This window comes from Mastigoproctus giganteus, chromosome 7, assembly GCF_048544385.1.
Source record: "Mastigoproctus giganteus isolate SK-2022 chromosome 7, ASM4854438v1, whole genome shotgun sequence".
Taxonomy (NCBI): domain Eukaryota; kingdom Metazoa; phylum Arthropoda; class Arachnida; order Uropygi; family Thelyphonidae; genus Mastigoproctus; species Mastigoproctus giganteus.
Genome location: NC_143581.1, coordinates 83,985,136 through 84,005,425, shown reverse-complemented (window position 1 = coordinate 84,005,425; position 20,290 = coordinate 83,985,136). Strand labels below are relative to the sequence as shown.

The 20,290-nt window shown below is 37.3% G+C and overlaps 1 protein-coding gene across 1 annotated transcript in view; it reads left to right on the top strand.

Moving 5' to 3' along the window:
- nonC (serine/threonine-protein kinase Smg1) overlaps nucleotides 1-20,290 on the top strand; it is a 1,411,261-nt gene that overhangs the window by 688,534 nt on the left and 702,437 nt on the right. The window contains exon 38 of the mRNA XM_090378365.1: nucleotides 8,222-8,395. Within this exon, the coding sequence (XP_090234491.1) occupies nucleotides 8,222-8,395 (174 nt within the window). The remainder of the gene's footprint in view (nucleotides 1-8,221; nucleotides 8,396-20,290) is intronic.

Below are 20,290 nucleotides of genomic sequence, written 5' to 3'. Positions count from 1 at the left end.
GTGAGCTTAACTTCTGTTCCAGGAAAATTAATGGAGGCACTGGTTAAAGAAGCACTGCAGGATCATTTATACAAGACTTCAGTTATAGCTCAGACACAGCATGGTTTTGTTAAGGGGAAGTCTTGCCTGACCAACTTGATTGGATACTATGATGCAGTCACAAAAGAACTGGATGCAGGGAATAACTTTGATATTATATACTTGGATCTTAGAAAGGCTTTTGATACTGTTGCACATGGAAGACTGCTACACAAATTGGAGCAGTGTGACATTGGAGGCAAATTGCTGCTATGGATAAAGGGGTGGTTGAGGGGGAAAAGACAGAGAGTGGTAATCAATGGACACTGCTCATCGTGGACTAATGTTATTAGTGGAGTCGCTCAGTGTTGGGTCCATTATTGTTTTCTGTATTTATAAATGATATTGATGATGGTATATCAAGCTTAATGTCCAAGTTTGCAGACGATACAAAGGTTGGCAGGGTTGTCAAGGACACTACTGACACTATGCTGCTGCAACAGGATCTGGAAAGGTTGAGCAGATGGGCTGAGAGGTGGCAAATGAAGTTTAACATTGACAAGTGTAAAGTACTACACATGGGAAACAGCAACCCCAGAGCAACGTATCAACTCTGTGGTACTACACTGACAGTGGTAGAGAATGAAAGGGACTTGGGGGTGGTTGTGCAGGCAGATATGAAGTTCTCTGAGCAGTGCAGACGGGCTGCAAGAGTAGCTCATGGAGTATTGTCAATGATATACAGGAATTTTTCCAGCAGGGATAAGGAGGTGATTATTCCATTATATAAGGCAATGGTCAGGCCACACCTAGAGTACTGTATACAGGTCTGGAGGCCTCATTTCAAGAAGGATGTAGAGCTGCTGGAACGAGTACAGAGAAGGGCAACAAGATTAGTGAATGGAACAAAGGGGTGCTCTTACGAAGAAAGGCTTAAGTTTTGCAAATTACAGTGTCTGGAGACTAGGCACCAGCGAGGTGATCTGATAGAGGTGTATAAAGCCTTGAATGGTTTAAGCATGCTCAATGCTGATGGGATTCTTCCTCTACTCAGAAAAATCACCTGAGAGGGCATAAATTCAAATTGAGGAAAGACAGATGTAGGATAGACGTGCGGAAATATGCCTTTAGCCAGCGGGTGGTTGGTTGGTGGAACAGACTTCCATCCCTTGTGGTGGAGGTTGATAGTCTAAATAAGTTTAAGGCTCAGCTGGACAGGTATTTTGAACAAACAGAGGGGTGAAGTGGAAGTGGGTTTTTTTTTTTTTTTTTGGCTGATGCTGCATAAGCCTGCTTTCTTGCATCAAATGCCTCTACTAATGCTAATGCTAAAAAAGAAATGAATTTCTCTATCAAGTTTTTGATTTTGATGTCTTTTGTAAGACTGTTGCTGTATTATGAAGCTTACTATGCAGGAAATTTGTAGAACAGAACAGTAAAGTGCAGTTCATGTGGCATTCTTTTAATGATGGATATTAGGATTTGTAAAAGGTTGTCATATCTCAAAGACAAAGTTGTCATTGAGATCCTCCCCTCACCTCCTTTAGTTTATTTCCAAATATTGCTGTGGGTGTTGTTCAGCCTCTGTCTATTTCAAAAAATGGAAATGAGCAAACATTGAAAAATACATTCTCATCCCCCTGTGAACTATGTCTAAAAAGAGGATAGAGAATATAGCTGATGCAGAGTATATTCTTTATCCTCTTGCTTATCAGACTGCAGGAACAATTGGACATACCTTGGCAAATATCACAGTCTGTAGGTGTAGTTGCCCTCAGATGATCTTATCTGATCAAGGAACTAATTTTCCTAAGTGAAAAATTAGTTCCTTGGTTACATAAGATAAAATATTTGCTATAGTTTTGCAAACTGATATGTTTCACTTTCTCTTTCCCTCTACAATGCAGGAGATGTGGATGATTAACTTTAGAAGATAACTTAGGGTAAAGTAAAGGCCAGCAGTCCTTACAAGCAAAATTTAAAAAGGCTGCAAATCTTTTACAGGATAGGTAATATAGTGCCTTTTATAGACACATTATAAAAACACTTTTCTTTTTGTGATCTGAGCACTATCATAATCGCTGGTCTTTTCGTGGTTTCCTTTCTTAAATAAGTCATGTACCTTCCAACATTGTTCAATATTTGAACAATGTTGGAAGGTAAATGCATAGTGTGGAACAATGTTGGAAAAACAAGTCAGTCAGTCAGGAAAAGGGAACGTAATTTCTTTGCCATATTAGTGACAGGAGAGTAGGACTAATTTATCGATGTCAAGAAAACTCATAAATTTGGCCTTTTAAACTAGAAACATCAGTTTATAACCAGAACCTATGACTTTCGTGATCACCCTAACTCCATACAAAATTTCATTGAATGTATTTCCATCATGATCAAACTAATCAGGTCCTGAAAACCATAATTCTAACCATTCTGGCCATCATGTATCTGACTACTTTGGGAGTACAATGTGTACAGAAAGGATAGACAGGACAGGAAGGGAGGAGGGGTTATGCTGTTAAGGAAGTGCATCCAGTTGACATGGGTGTACAGTGCATTGTTTAATCAGTTTGGTGTAACATAAGTACTGGGAAAGAAAAAATGAGACTAGGAGTGTGTGATAGGTCTAATGACTGTATGATAGCAACAAACATTTGTACAGAGAAATAGAGTGGGCCAGTATATCAGATTGTCTTATAATGTGGGATAGTAACTTCCCAGATACAGACTGGAACTTGTCGGTTGGTCCCACACACACTAGCAAGAATTTTGTGGATTTATTGGATGATTGTTTTCTACAGCAGCATGTTTGAGATGCAACCCGAGGGAGTAATACTCTGGATCCGATTATCAGCAGTGATTATAGGCCGCCGTAGCCTAGTGGTCAGGCGCGCGGGTGCATAAGTACACATGCCTTGAGTGACCGGGGTTCAAGCCCGTGACTGCTGAATACGGTGCTGTTTCTTGTATTCTGTCTATCTTGTTAACTCCTCTGACTGTTTGGTCGTCCCGGAGTATAAACAGAAAATTTATTTCTTTATTATTCATGCATTAAAAATCTGCAGATAAAAGAGCCACTAGATGGCAGTGATCTGATGTGGGATTTACTCAAAGATGTAACTACCTCCAAGGGTAAAGGGAAGGGATTTTGTTTTCATAAAGATGACTACAGTGGTTTCAGACAGTTTTTAAATTCTATACAGTGGGACCAAGTGATGATATTACCAACAGGAAATTCTAAATGGGAAGCATTCAAGGAATTAATCTTGGAAGCTACTAGGCTTTTCATACCGACTAAGAAATACTGTTCAAGGTTTAGGCCAAAATGGATGTCAGATGAACTATTGACGCATGTGTCAGAGGACAAAAATGCACGAGGCACATATAAATTATCAGGAGGCACAAAAAACCAATGGTAGATATAAACTAGTCTGTAATCAAGTCATAAAAGAGGCTAGGTAGGCAAAGGCACATTATGAGAAATCTTTGCCAAAGGATGCAAAGGAAAACAGTAAGGACCTCTTTACTTATGTAAACTAGAAGGAAGGGGATGAATCAAATTTGTCCACTTGATATCGTTGGTTCGATTGTTGATGATTCTGCTCAGGTAGGTGACAAACTGAATAATTATTTTTCATCAACATTCACACGTGAGGAATTGTGTAGGGAAGTGGAGGCCAGAAGCTTATCACAGAGAATTAAATGATTTCGTAATAACTGAGAGCAAAGTTTAGAAGAAATTGCTGAATTTAAACATAAGGAAGGCACATGGGGTGGATGGGATCTATCCAGTTATATTAAAGGAGGCAGCAAGTTATATTAAAGGAAGTAAGCAGGTCCTTCACCATGATTATGAGGGCATCTCTAGACTCGGGAGGGCCTCACGGACTGGAGATATGCAGATGTATCCTCAATTCACAAAGGGAAATCAAAAGGTGACAAGTAATTACAAACCTGTTAGTTTAACTTCTGTTTTGGGGAAAATAACAGAGACTGCAGTTATAGTTCAGACACAGGATGAGTTTTTTTTTAAGGGAAGTCTTGCCTGACTGATTTGATTGGATACTCTGATGTGGTTACAAAGGAACTGGATGCAAAAAAAAAAAATTATTTTGATATCATATACTTGGATTTTAGGAAAGCTCTTGATGCACATGGAAGACTACTATACAAATTGGAGCAGACTACTGTAAGGAAGACTACTGTACAATTGTGGTATTAAGAGAGCAAGTTGCAACAATGGATAAAAGGATGTTTGAATGGGAGAAGACAGAGAATGGTAATCAATGGACACTGCTCTTCGTGGACTAATGTTATTAGTGGAGTTCCCCAGGGATCCGTGTTGGGCCTATTGTTATTTTTTGTATTTATCAATAATATTGATTAAGGTATATCAGGCTTAAAGTTTGTAGATGATACCAAGGTTGGTAGAGTAGTTGACAATAAAGACGCTACTGCAACAGGATATAGAAATGTTCAGCAGATGGGGTTGAGGGCTGGCAACTGAAGTTTAATATTGACAACTGCACAGTAGTGCATATGGGATAGCAGTAACCCCAGAGTAACATATCAACTGTGTGTTACTACACTCAGGATAGTGGAGAATGAAGAAGACCTGGGGGTAATTGTGCAATCAGATATGAAATTTTCTGAGCAGTGCAGACATGCTGCAAGTGTATTTCATGGGGTATTTAATGATGTATAGGAATTTTTGCTAGAAAGGATAAGTAGGTGATTATCCATTTGTAAAAGGCATGACCAGGACATACGTTGAGAACTACATACAGGGCTAAAGGCCTCATTTTATAATAGATGTTGTGCTACTAGAATGAGTACAGAGAAGGGCAAAGAGAGTATAGAACAAAGGGTTTTATTAAGTTTTGAAAATTGCAGCAACTCTGACTAGTCACTTGCGAGGTGATCTGACTGATGTGTATAAGGCCTTGAATAGTTTCAGCACAAGCTCAATACTGATGGGATTCTTCCTCTTGCTCATTTGGCACCTGATGGAGCATAAATTCAAATTGAGTAAAGACAGTTGTAGAGTAGATACATGGAAATTTGCCTTTAGCTAGCAGTCTTTCTGGAACAAACTTCGATCTGTCATTGTGAAATTTGACAGCTTAAATAAATTCAAGGCTGAACTAGACAAACTTTTGGAGTGAATGAATGGGCGAATTGGGAAGGGTTTTTTTTTTTTTTTTTGACTGATACTATATGAGCTTGCATTCTTGCATCATGTGCCTCTACTAATGCTAATACTCCTAGATTTTAGCCTACTGACATTTAAATGAAAGATATCAGAGTTTCATTCAATACTTTCAAGAACACAGTAAAGAAATAACACTGTGCCAAATACTAGTACAGCCTGGTATTCAAGGAAATAAAAAGCAGACCATGCAGCTAAATGAAGTGAACATTTGGCTCAGTCTTCTTTCTCTTCCTTCATGAAATTTAAGAGCACAATCCAAAAAGTATGCATTCTTGAATGGGCATAGATATGGAGAGAACCGGCTTGTAACAAATTCCGCTAAATTAAAACTGAACCACAAAAATGGAATTCTAGTTCCCACTGAAACAGTTGAGTTCTAAGTGAAAGTTGTATTAGTACATTTGTGCAGTGGCTACACATAACTTAATTCCATTTAATTGTGGTAGGTAGTCCTCCTCTGCACTTCACATAAAACTCACTGTCAAACATATCTTAATTGACTGTCTCCATTAAACAAATATCAGATCTGGACTCCCACTGAAACATGAGTTCTAAGTGAAAGTTGTATTAGCACATTTGTGCAGTGGCTACACATAACTTAATTCCATTTAATTGTGGTAGGCAGTCCTCCTCTGCACTTCACATAAAACTCACTGTCAAACATATCTTAATTGACTGTCCCCATTACACAAATATCAGATCTGGACTTTTCAGACATCTGCATCATCTTGGAAATTACAGCAAAATTTGCAGACAAAATTTTATTTCTACATTTAATATGATTTTCTGAATTTCTTTTTCTTGGCCAGTGTTGTCACTGTCCAAGGAAAAGCAATTTTCTAGAATCTCTAGAACAAAATATGAAGATCCTAAAGATAATTGAACTTCTATTTCTAAAAAAAAAAAAATAAATAATAAATAAATAAATAAAAATTGTCTCTGTTATTTTTTCATTTGAAAGAATACTGAAATTTTAATAACTTAATGAATTCTCTCAATTTTATTGAAAATAAATTATGGGTTCTCCACTGCTCTAGTCACATTGTCAGTAGTGTCCATAAATATAAGCCAAATCACTGCCTTGCCTTGTCAAGATTAAATAAAGTCATCCGGAATTAAAATAGACAAATGAGAGACAAGTGTATTATTGACAGTTTATTATTGTGAAATCCTTGTGTTGTCAAGTATTTCACAATATGAGATGTTATAATAATGATGCTAATCTAAAAAAAAAAAAAAAAAAAAAAAAAAGTTTGTCAAAAAAAATCCAAATATGCAATAATGGTGCAAATGTACTAAATAATATCATAATTTCCATTGGATGGAAATGTAAGTTAAACCGCCTCATCATTTTGTATTCCACTGGAGAACCCATTAATTTGTGAAGTTAATTTTGTAATGTTAATAATAGTTGTTATGATATCTGCTTTGAATATTTCATACAAGGATATTATGGAATCAGTGGGAGTAGCCATACGTGATTTATTTGTGAGTTCCCTGCACATACAGATTGTGGCAGTGTATTCCAAGGATGCTCTTTTATACACTCCTTGCATCTGGTACAAAGAAGCATGCCAATCTAAAACTAAAACTTGGTGTTTTTCTAGATGTTATCTGTGTTTCAACACTAGAGAAAAAGACTGAAAACTCAGCATGTAGCAGGCTACTAGACACTCGGAGTACTAGTACCTGCTATTTGATATACTCCTGATTCGGGACACTGAGAGAATAATCAAATGAAAGCTGCTCTGGTTTAAAGGACATAGTTTTATTGGACAGTTATAGCCAGAAAATGTGAAACAATTTTTTGTAATAAGGGTAGGTGGACTAGAACCAGAACCTGGCATACTCAGGTTCTAGCAGACATACCCTGTTAAAATTGATGTTACTAGCAGTTTGCCATTTTTTCAGAGGATCAAGAGAATATAATCCACAGGGCTGTATGGATAGTTTTGCGTTAATACTGAACACCTTGTGTATTACTCAAAGCTTTAGAGGGAGGCACAATTTATCAGTATGATAAATTGTGCCTCTACACCTAACTACATCGAGCTTTTGGAATAGCTTCATATCTTTCTTTATGTGTGGTCTCTATACTTGGACTCGGTACTCTAATTATGATTTCACTCTTGCTTTACACCTTGCATTTATGGCCTCCTTTAGCCAAGTAGTCAGGAGCCGGAGTGCAGTAGTACATGCTCTTTGAATAGACTAGGGTTCAAGCCCCTGACTGCTAATGCGGTCGATCTGCCAACCCACACTGGACCAGTGTGGAAGTTTATGATCCTTTCCCTCAACACGAATTGTTGAGGAGGCTTCCATCCTGCAGTGGGTTGATAATGGCTGCCATTTTATCTCTACAAGGTAATGTCCTATAAATCTACTGAAAGGGTCTAAAGGGTCACATGAAATTGGCAAAATAGCACCAGTATGAGGAAAGACCGAATATGTGGATCACCATCAGGTGTCATTTGAGGTCTGTAAAACTCTGAGCTTAGATAGTGAAATGAAAAAGTTGAAATTTTCATTGTTGTAAATGGAGCTAGAACTAGGGATAATAAATTTTAGTTATGGTGGTAGTGATATAGATTGGATTGTATGAAGTTTTCTTTGCAATTTGTAAATCACTGAAATAAGTTCACCTCCAAGGGGAGTGGAGACTTTTTAGAAAAAATTCTCAACTACTCTTGACAGTTTTAGAAAAATTCAAAATGTCACTGGATCATAATTTATTTGATTAGTGGAATATTTAATAATTATCTCTTTCTTTTATTTATTTATTTTATTATTATTTTTTTATTTCATATTGCTTGTGCTTTAAAATACATATGGATTCCTTATAGCAAAAAATGCTTGGGGAAAATCTAAATTCCTAAAGGCTCAAAAATACCCCTCAAGTATTTGCAGAATTAGAATAAGTGGAGTGTATATAATATAACTTGTAATATATCTGTCTGCATTTGTGTGATTCCTGCAAAATATTTTTTTCTTCAGGTATTATACCACAGTTATTTTCTCGGCTGAATCACCCAGAACCTTATGTAAGACAAAGCATTTCTGACCTGTTGTGCCGAGTTGCCCAAGCATCCCCACATTTAATTGTGTTTCCTGCAGTTGTTGGATCACTTACCCTAAAAGCTGCTCCTGGTTTACAAGAAGAAACATCAGGTGTGAAATGTTAATATTACATGTGAATTATGTTAGGTTTTAAATTTAATGACTACAATAAATTTAACTTTAAAATATAAGCAACTAACTGTGATTAAAGGAAACAACTTAAATGAAGTTGAAAAAATTGTGTGTAATAATCTTTGCACACCATATTTGTTTTGTATAAATTAGTATTTATATAACGTTAGTTATTTATTGAGAGTGAACATGTTAGATACAGTTATATATATATGTATATCTCTGGAATTCCCACAAAATTGGATATGAAGAATATTTGTTGCCACCTCAATGTTTTATTGTTACTACATTCGTAAAAGCGGTTGTCATTTCTGATCCTGAACATTTGTGTCATGTCCACCACATAGAAATTTTTCTGCAAAATTTCAAATTTGTTTTGTGGTTTTTTTATTACTTTATGAATTATAGGATTTTTTTTTCTTATTATGAGGTTATCATAATAACTAATAGCAGCACTCATGAAAGTATCTATAGAAAAAGCATGTAGCAGAACCAGAACATCTATGAAAGAGAGTGTGGAGAGACTTTTTAAGAGATGGACCTTTAATTAATCCGATTGCTTTCTTGATGAAACCACCCCAAATATGGGAACAGTATTCCATGTTAGGGCAGATTTGAGATTTGTGCAGAGTGAGTAGTTGTTTAGAAGCAAAGTGACATCAAGAGTCAAAGAGTAACCCCAGTTTTTTAGATGTGGAGGAAGTAGTATTTCTGATGTGCTTATGCCAAGAGAACTGTGACAGATCCCCATAGAGATATGTGAACTTATATAGAAATCTGAGTTTCATGGAAGATAAGTATAGGATCAGTACATGCTTTATTTGTGAGACCTAAAACAGGATTGAGTTTTAGAAGGATTCATATTAAGAAAGTTATTTTTGTCCAATTGGAGAATTAAAAAATAATTTAGATACAGTTATATATTGTGGTGGATATTTGAGAAAATTGAAGCTGTTTGTGCAGAACAAGGTTTTCAAACTCATAGGTGGAATAAAATTTGTTATCATCAGCAAAACTAGGAACAGCATATCCTGTCCCTGGAAGATGGTATCTTAATATTAGTATTAGTAGTGGTAAATGATGTATGAAAGCAAGCTTATAGAGCAGGGGTGGACATGCATGAGCTCAATGAGAGCCACATTCCAGTTTTTCATATATTATAAAGAGCCACACCATAGTTACATGGTGTAACTATGAATACACCATGAATACACCATACACCATAAATACACAAATTCAAATTTAATTTAATTTAATTAATATGATTACATATTCTACACAAGTCTTAAGTGCTATGTAAAGTATACATATATAAGAAAATATAATTAAGAGAAAGAAAATACAAAATAATTATTTCAAAATTTTAATAATAAAAATAAAATATAATAAAAATGCATTAATAAAAAGTATAACATTTAACGGAGACCTTTGGTAAAATCTTTGAAATGTGTTAAAGCCATTCACAGCAATTCAGTGAGATGATGATTGGTCAACTGTGAACAATATTTCAACTTCACGAACTTCATTGTGCAGTACAAAGATTCACAGTAATATGTTGTACCAAAAATTGAAATTAGATGGCAAGCAGCTTTCTTTAAATGTGGATATTTTGATTCTGGCACGAGTTTCCAAAATTCAATTATAGAAGTAGATTTGTGCTGCATTTGCAATGCCTGATCCTCTTTCATCTCCAATAACTCCAATTCCCCAGCCGCTTTTTCAACAAGTATTATTTCAGAAATTGGAAATCCATCTTCAATAATATCACAAATAAATGGGTTCACAAAATATGCAAATGTAGATTTCAAATCTTCAAACCTATGTTTGAAATCTGCTTGCAATTCTTCCAATTTTTCTTTGTATTCGTCTAACTTTTCTTCTTTGATATTAATTATATTTGCTTTTACTCGTGGAAAATGATTAAATATTTTGTTCTTAAGATCGTACACAAATAGCCGAAGTTTAGCTTCAAAACTAAATACAGTTTGTGACAAATCAATAATAATTTTTTCCGTTCCTGGTAGAGCCAAATTAAGTGTTTGCAAATGTTCTATAATGTCTGTAAGGAACATTAAGTCAGAAAGCCAAGTTTCATTTTCTAATTCTGGGTATTTTTTTCCTTTTTCTTTTGTAAATGTTATGATAGGATTTAGGAGTTCCACAAAACAGCTCAAAACATTGTAAGTTGACATCCATCTTACAACACACCATAGGGATAAATCACTGGGCAATTCATCTGTTTTGGCATTTGTTCTATTTAAATTCACAACTGCAAAACAATCTTTCACACATTTTCGTATTTGAAATACTTCGCTATGAGATGCTCGTGGTGAATTATACAGTGAAGAGGTAAGAAACGTGGAATTTTTGGATTGTTGTTTAAAAGACAATGAGACCTTAGTTTTTCCCTATCATTTCAGGTGCTCCGTCAGTCTCAACACTTACAAGTTTATCACGAGGCAATTCAAGCCTGTTCATTACTTCATCAAGTGCATTTCTAACATCGATACCATGAGTTGTTTCGATAAGAGCTACTAGGTCTAACATTTCTTCCTTCACATTTACGTCTGCAGATACATAGTGGACAAAAACGGCCAATTGTGGAACATCTTGAATGTCAGTAGACTCGTCGAGAGCTAATCTAAATGCTGTACAATTTTTCAAATCACACATCAAACTATTTTCAACGTTTTTACTAATTGCACCAATACGACACTCAGTTGTACGGTGTGACGTAGGAACCTATGCGATCAATTTATGCAGTTTTGTATTATCTGGATCCAAAACTTTAACCACGTCTTCCAAGTTTCTTTTAATAAATTCTCCTTCTCCATATGGACGTTTGGCACGAGAAATATTCCAAGCTATCAAAAAACAAGCTTCATTTGCTCTGTCATCTTTGCGACTTAAAGAAGACAAGAGTCCTTGTTGCTTATGAAGACCAGATTGCAAGGACTTAAGTTTCTCTGTTTGCAATTTTGAATTGAGTGGATATTGAGTTGAAAAGTGGGGATGACCTCCTTTGTAATGTCGATGTAAATTGCTTACTTTGTAGTTTTCAATTGTAACTTTACAAATAAGACACAGCGACTTTCCATTATTGTCAATAAAAGCAAAATTTTCTACCCATTCTTGAAAGATTCTATTTTCTTGTTCGTATTTTTGTTTTTGGATATTTTCTGAGGTCATGTTATCAAAAAATTTAATTCCAAAGTCTGAAATTGAAACTCTTATTGGAGGTTTGGTCACATTTTCTACCCACTCCCGGTGTAGTGTTGCACAAGTCAGCTGATGGCGCCAGCAGTGTAAATGTGCGTGGATTTATTTATAATCAAAATAAAAATAGTAAAATATCTATACATAAAAAAAAAAAAAATAAACACAACATAAAATCTGTATAACAAAATATTAGTGACTTAGTTAATACATCAAGATTCAGTGAAAAAAGTTCTGAAATAATAAAAAAAAAAAACGGATTTAAATTTTCAATGGGAGCCGCACTTAACTCAACGAAGAGCCACATTTGCCCACCGTTGTTATAGAGCATCACAAAGAGAGAGGGGGGAAAAAAAAAGACTACACATTTATCTGCTCTACAATTTGCCTACCCACTTCCACAACAACAACAAACGGAAGTTTATACCACCAATCAACCACTGGCTGGCTGAAGGCAAACTTCTGCATATATCCTTGTAGCTATGTTTCCTCAGTTTGAATTCATGCTCCATTGTAGTAGTAGTAGTAGTAGTGGCACATGATGCAAGAAAGCAAGTGTAGGAGCTTATGCAGCATCAGCCAAAAAAAAAAAAAAAAATCACACCATTCCCTCCAAATGCCTGTCCAGTTCCTCCTTAAATTTATTTAACCTATCAACTTCCACAACGACAGATGGAAGTTTGTTCCAGCAATTAACCACCCGCTGGCTAAAGGCAAATTTCCGCACATCTATTCTACATCTGTCCTTTCTTAATTTGAACTTATGTCCCCGTAGGTTGGTAATCTGAACAAGTGGAAGGATCCCATCAGAATTCAGCGTGCTCAACCCATTCAAGGCCTTATAGACCTCAATCAGATCACCGCGCAGGTGCCTAGTCTCCAGCCACTGCAATTTGCAGAACTTAAGCCTCTCTTGGTAAGAGAATCTCTTCATTCCCCTCACCAATCGTGTTGCTCTTCTCTGTACACGCTCAAGCAAATCTACATTCTTCCTAAAATGAGGCCCCGGGTGCCAAGCGATTGTGACTGAGCGATTTATCTGTACTTCCAGTGTGATTTCTAGAAAGCGATCTACAGTTCCTTTTTGTTCTTATCGTTAAAAAATCCATTTATTTTATAACAGCTCTTGTAACAAAAGTTCCTGTACAGAGCAAGGAAGGAAAGCCACCTTTCTTTATTTTCTCATAGTATATTACTAACCCCTACTACTCTTCGCTTGGTCACACCAGGCACTGCTCCTGCCTCCCCGTGGCGGGGCCGGAAATCTTGGCAGAAAAGTCTCTCTGCCAAGGGCTAAAAGGAGCAAAGATGGACCATACCAACACTGACTCTTGTGGGATCAATGCCCCATCACATTCGAGAGAGCAGGAAGATTACAACCCTTCCTTTGCTAAGAGACAAAAGAAGGATACAGACCAGAATATCTGGCCTCATTTCCTCATTATACATTCTTTGACTGACCAGCCAGTCAGCAAGCTTTCTCCTTTTCTGATTCAGAAAAGTTTAGAGAACGTCGCTGGCTCACCAAAAATGGTTCGCAGACTAAAATCAGGTGACCTGCTTGTTGAAACAACACAATCCAAGCATTCTGACAAGCTACTTAAATTGAAAACACTTGGAGGAACTCCTATAGAAGTGTCACCTCATGCCACCTTAAACTACTCAAAAGGAGTTATAACAGAATGGGATCTTTTACATGTATCCGAGGAAGAAATTAAACAAGAGCTTTCAGAACAAAATGTTATTCAGGTAAAAAGAATACTAATCAAAAAGGATGGTTCGCTACTTCCAACCAGAAACATTATACTAACTTTCAACTTGCCAAATCCACCAACATCTGTAAAAGCCGGATACTTGAACTGTCATGTCCGACCATATATACCGAACCCAATCAGATGTTATAAATGTCAAAAATTTGGACATTCACAGACAGTATGTCGAGGGACTGCTGTATGTGCTTCATGTGGATCTAAAGACCATACCCATACCGAATGTTCTGCACAAATCTTACAGTGTCCAAACTGTAGAGGCAACCATTCCGCTTACTCCAAAGACTGTGAAACATGGAAAAAAGAAAAAATGATTCAGAAGTATAAAACCGAGCACAAAGTCTCCTACCCTGAGGCAAAGAAACAAATATTACCAATTGCAATAACACGCTCATATGCAGCAACTGTCCAACAGCATAAACAGATAACTGTTGTCACCACCACTACCACTTCAGTTCAAACCAACGTTACGATCCCCCCAAACATCTCTATTTCTGATTGGGCTCGCTCAATCCTAGCCCCATCAGCAAAATCATCTTCAATCTCAACATCTAATCAAGCCATAAATACACCTGTTACAATTCCTCCAGTGCCTTCCACGTCACGGCCAACCATTAATACTAAAAACATAGATATAGATGACAAACTTCCTGTCCATGATCATATGGATACATGTGAAAAAGAAGTCCCAGAAGAACCAATCTTAGAGATACATGCTGAGGAAGAGATGGAAGTTCGCCCAATCTTTCCCAGAAAAGAGAAAAAGCCTGAGCGATCCAAGCAAATGCCTACTCGTAAAAAGTCAGAAACAAATACAACTACAAAGCCAATATAATGCGCACAATAATACAGTGGAATTGTCGAGGTTTCCGCAGTAACATTGATAACATTCGCAGCCTAATCGATAAATATCACCCTGTAGGTATATGTCTTCAAGAAACTAACCTAACTCCCCAAGTAAACACAGCAGTGAACCGTTACGGTACCTATAGACAAGACCGATGCCTTTCCTGTGGAGCTCATGGTGGATTGGCAATTCTAATTGACTCCAAAATTCCATGTAAACGCCTCCAACTACAAACATCTTTGGAGGCAGTTGCAGTACGAGTCTCAATCCAGTTTACTTTCTCACTGGTCTCACTCTACCTTTCCCCAAATCAAGAGTATGCATATTCAGACCTAGAAGCATTAGTAACCCAGCTACCACCCCCGGTCTGTATCATGGGAGATTTAAACGGACACCATCCCATGTGGGGATCCCGTCACCAAGACAAACGGGGTAAATTGATTGAGAAATTATTGGAAGAGCAAAATCTCTCTCTCCTTAATACTGGAATTGAGACATACATCCATTTGCCCACTGGAACAGCCTCCGCAATTGACATTTCCATATGTTCACCTGTCCTATATCCACTGATTGAATGGACAATCTTGAAAAATCCTCTTAATAGCGACCATTTTCCAGTGGTCTGCAAAATATTAATAAATGATGTTACACATCACGATGGTGAAAAAAGATGGAGGTTTCATAAAGCTGACTGGACAAAATATAAAACAATCGCAGCAATGGACGAACAAATAATCACCACTCAGCCCATAGACAATGCTACAGCTCATGTCACAAACCAAATTTTAATAGCAGCTGAAGCTACAGTTCCTCGGTCATCTGGAAAATATCATAAACACGACACAGCGTGGTGGAATGAAGAATGCAGGATAGCCAAAAGAGAGAAGAATAAGGCTTGGAATCTCTTCCGAAAGTATCCCATTTCCATCAACCTCATAAACTTTAAGAAAGCTAGAGCCAGAGCTAGATATATCCAGCGTAAAAGTAGAAAGGATTCGTGGATACGATTTGCCTCCACAATTAATAGAAATACAGATACCCGTGTCATATGGAACAAAATCAGAAGACTTAATGGGAAATTTCTTTCAGTTCCAACTCCACTAATAATCTGGAATGGACAGGAAATAACTAACTCCAAGGAAATCGCAAACTTACTTGCAACTACTTTTGCAAATATATCAGCAGTATCGGCATATACCCCATCCTTTCAGAAAATGAAAACTGTAGCTGAAAAATACAGACTAAACTTTAATACCAGCCAACAACTCCCATATAACCAACCTTTCAACATAGAAGAATTGCAAAAAGCTCTGGCTAAGTCTAGGAAGAGTGCAGCAGGACCTGATGGAGTTCACTATGAAATGATCCAACAACTCAATCAAAAATCTCTAAAGGCTTTACTTATGCTATACAACAGAATTTACATGGAAAATTACTATCCAAATTCCTGGCTTCACTCCCTTGTAATTGCCTTTCCTAAACCTGGCAAAGATCATACGATTCCCACGAATTATCGTCCAATAGCACTAACAAGTTGCCTTGGGAAAATCCTCGAGAAAATGGTGAACAACAGATTAACCTGGTTTTTAGAAACATATAATGTACTTAACATAAATCAATACGGCTTTCGTAAAAATAGATCATCTCTAGATCCCATGATAAAAGCAGAAGCAAATATCCGAAATGCTTTTCTAAGGAATGAGCATCTAATAATGATCAGTCTCGACATAGAAAAGGCCTTTGATACTACCTGGCGATACGGCATTCTTAAAGACCTCCACAGCATTGGTTTGCGAGGCAACTTACCACTCTTAGTAAAAAATTTCCTGAAAGTCAGAACCTTCCAAGTAAAATATCAAAACAATCTGTCACAAATATATACTCAGGAAGAAGGAGTTCCTCAGGGCTCAGTACTGAGTGCAACCTTGTTTTCAATCAAAGTAAATTCTATTACAAAAGACTTGCCAAAAACAGTGGAAACATTCCTATATGCAGATGATGTTACTATTTCGTGCCATTCACAAAACATGAACATGATTGAAAGGCAGTTACAAAGCGCAGTGAAAAAAATAGAATTATGGACTAAAAACAATGGCTATAGAATATCACAACAAAAAACAATGGCCATACATTTCTGTAGAAAGCAAAAAATACACCCAGATCCAGAAATAAAACTAGAAAACCAGCTGATACCTCTAGCAAATAGTATACGTTTCCTTGGCCTCATTCTAGATAAAAAACTTAACTTTTTGGATCACATCAAATGCCTCCGAATAACCTGTCAAAAAAAACTAAATATTCTTAAAGTTCTTTCTGCAATGAAGTGGGGAGCTGATCGGTTCACACTACTCCACCTATACCATGCTATAATCAGATCAAGACTAGACTATGGAGCCCCTGTGTATAGTTCTTGTAGACCAAGTGTCATCAAATGGCTCGATTCCATACATCATAGTGCCTTACGAATCTCCTTAGGGGCATACAGAACATCACCAGTCCAAAGTTTATATGCAGAGACCCACGAGCCCTCACTATATCTCCGGAGGCAAATGCTGCTATTAAACTATGCAATTAAAATCCGAAGTCTTCCTCATCATCCTACTTGGCAGTATCTTTTTAACCCACAGTGGGAAATTCTCTACAACAATAAACCTACAGTAAATAAACCAGCTGGAATACGACTAAAAGAAATAGTTTCAAAATGGGGCCTAAGCTTCGACAACATTCATGAGGATAATAGCATAAGTATTCCACCATAGTACACTTTCACGCCTAACTGTGACACTTATTTCCAACAATGGGGAAAAAGCACTCTAGCAAATGTCAACATAAAACAGATGCATGCAGCCCACTCATCACAGTTCCCTGAATACCTTCATATATATACAGATGGCTCTAAAACAGACACCAAAGTTGGTGCTGCAGTGGTATTTCCACACACTGTTATCTCACATCAACTCCCAAACCAATGCAGCAGCTATTCTGCCGAGCTATTTGCCATACTAATAGCCTTAAAATACATAGCATCTTCCCCGCATCAGAAACATCTCATATACACAGATTCATTGAGTGCAATACACGCTCTGCAACAAAGGCAGACTCCATCGCATCCCATTCTTCATCAGATACAAACTCATCTTGTGAAACTCAAAAGTAAAATGAGGCAAGTAAAATTCTGTTGGATTCCAGGACATACAGGCATTGAAGGTAATGAAAGAGCCGATAGAGCAGCAAAGAATCCTACAAACACAGACCTAACGCTTTACAAAGTTCCACATTTCAATTACAGGCCTATTATAAAACAAATTCTCCATACACAGTGGTCACAAATGTGGCAAAATGAATCAAACAATAAACTGTTTCAAATAAAACATGAACTTCAGCAATGGAAATCGAGTCTTCGTAAAAATCGGCACGAAGAAGTCATTTTAACCAGACTGCGCATTGGACATACTCATCTCACGCACTTTCACTTACTCACCAAAGCAAATCCCCCAGAATCTTTTCACTGTTCTTGTCAACTCACTGTAAAACATTTCCTTATAGAATGTCCACAATACCACATGGCGCGACAGTCAGCCTTCCATCTCCCTATAAATTTCCAAGATTCTCTGACCTTATCACAAATCCTAGGCGATAACTCCAACATTGAAAATATATTCACTTATTTAAAATTAATAGGATATTTTGATCAGATATAAATCATATTTAAGAAACATAAACATTAATAGATAGGCGCAATATGGCCAAAGTTGCTTTTGCGCCAAAAAAACCCTACAACAACCAACCAACCAACCAACCATCCTAAAATGAGGCCTCCAGACCTGTACGCAGTACTCAAGGCGTGGCCTGATTATACATTGCCTTATACAGAGGGACAATCACCTCCTTTTCCCTGCTAGCAAAATTCCTATATATCATTGACAAAACCCCATGACCCGCCCTAGCAGCCTGTCTGCACTGCTCAGAAAACTTCATATCTGACTGCACAATTACTCCCAGGTCTTTTTCATTTTCTACCACCTTAAGTGTAGTACCACACAGTTGGTACGTTTCTCTGGGGTTACTTCTACCCATATGCAGTACTTTGCATTTGTCAAGGTTGAACTTCAGTTGCCACTTCTTAGCCCATCTGCCCAAATTATCTAGATCCTGTTGCAGTAGCACACTGCCATTACTGTCATTAACAACCCTGCCAACCTTTGTGTCATCTGCAAACTTCGACACTAAGCCTGATATACCTTCATCAATATCATTGATAAATATACAAAACAACAGTGGACCCAACACTGAACCCTGTGGGACTCCACTAATAACATTAGTCCACGAAGAGCAGCACCCATTGATTACCACCCTCTGTCTTCTCCCACTTAACCATCCTTTTATCCATTGTAGCAACTTACCCTTAATACCATTCTGCTCCAATTTGTACAGTAGTCTTCCATGTGCAACAGTGTCAAAAGCTTTCCTGAAATCCAAGTATATGATATCAAAATTATTTTTTGCATCCAGTTCCTTTGTGACCACATCATAATAACCAATCAAATTTGTCAGACAAGACTTTCCCTTAACAAACCCATGCTGTGTTTGAATTATTGCTGCAGTCTTGTCTAGATGATCCTGCAATGCATCTTTAACCAGCGACTTCATTATTTTACCCGGAACAGAAGTTAAACTAACTGGTCTGTAATTACTCGTGTCACCCTTCGATCCACCTTTGTGACTTGGGGACACATTTCCACTTCTCGAGTCCGTGGGAACATTCCCTGAGTCCAAGGATGCTCTCATAATTATGGCTAAGGGTTTGCTTAGTTGCTTTGCCGCCTCCTTTAAAATAACTGGATAGATGCCATCCACCCCAGATGCCTTTCTTATGTTTGACTTCAACAATTTCTCCTCCACTTTGCTCTCAGTTATTACAAAATCATTAAGCACACTGCTACAATTTGATAACCTTCTTCGATTTTCAAATTGTAATAATTCCTCACGTGTGAATGTAGATGCAAAATACTCATTCAGTTTGTTTGCTATCTGAGCAGGATCATCAACAGTCGAACCATCGATGTCAAGTGGACCAATCATATTCATCCCCTTCCTTTTAGAGTTTATATAAGTAAAGAAATCCTTGCTGTTTTTCTTAGCATCTTTTGCCAAAGATTTCTCGTAATCCGCCTTCGCCTGCCGAACCTCCTTTGTGACCTGATTACAGACTAGCTTATATCTGCCACAGGCTTCTGCGTCACCTGATAATTTATATGCATCCCATGCATTTTTCTTCTCTGTCACGAGTCTCATTAGTTCATTTGATAACCATTTAGGCCTAAACCTTGAACGATATTTCTTAATCGGTATATAAAGTCTAGTAGCTTCCACGATTAATTCTTTGAATGCTTCCCACTTAGAATTTACTGTTTGCATCGTCAGTTGATCCCACTGTACAGAATTTAAAAACTGTCTGAGACCATTGTACTCCCCTTTACGGAAGCAAAAACCCTTTCCTTTACCTCTGACGGTAGTTACCTCTTTGAGTAAATCCCACTTCAGCACACTGTGATCACTGCCACCTAGTGGTTCCTTTATCTGCAAATTCTTAATACACGAATGATCACTGCTGATAACCAGATCAAGAGTGTTACTTTCTCTGGTTGCCTCTCGAACATGCTGCTGCAGAAAACAATCATCCAATAAATCCACAAAAGTCTGACTAATGTGTGAGTGACCAACCCACAAGTTCCAGTCAATATCTGGAAAGTTAAAATCCCCCATTATAAGACATTCTGATTTACTGGCCCACTCTATTTCTCTGTACAATTGTTCATTGTACTCATTCAAGTCATTAGGCCTATAACACACTCCTACTCTTATTTTTCCTTTCGCAGTGCTTATCTCACACCAAACTGACTCAACAGAGCACTGTTCATCTATATTAACTGGGTGCACTTCCTTTGATTTTATGTTTTTCTTAATTAACAGCATAACACCCCCTCCCTTTCTGTCCTGTCTATCCTTTCTGTACACATTGTACTCCCCAAATTCCAGTTC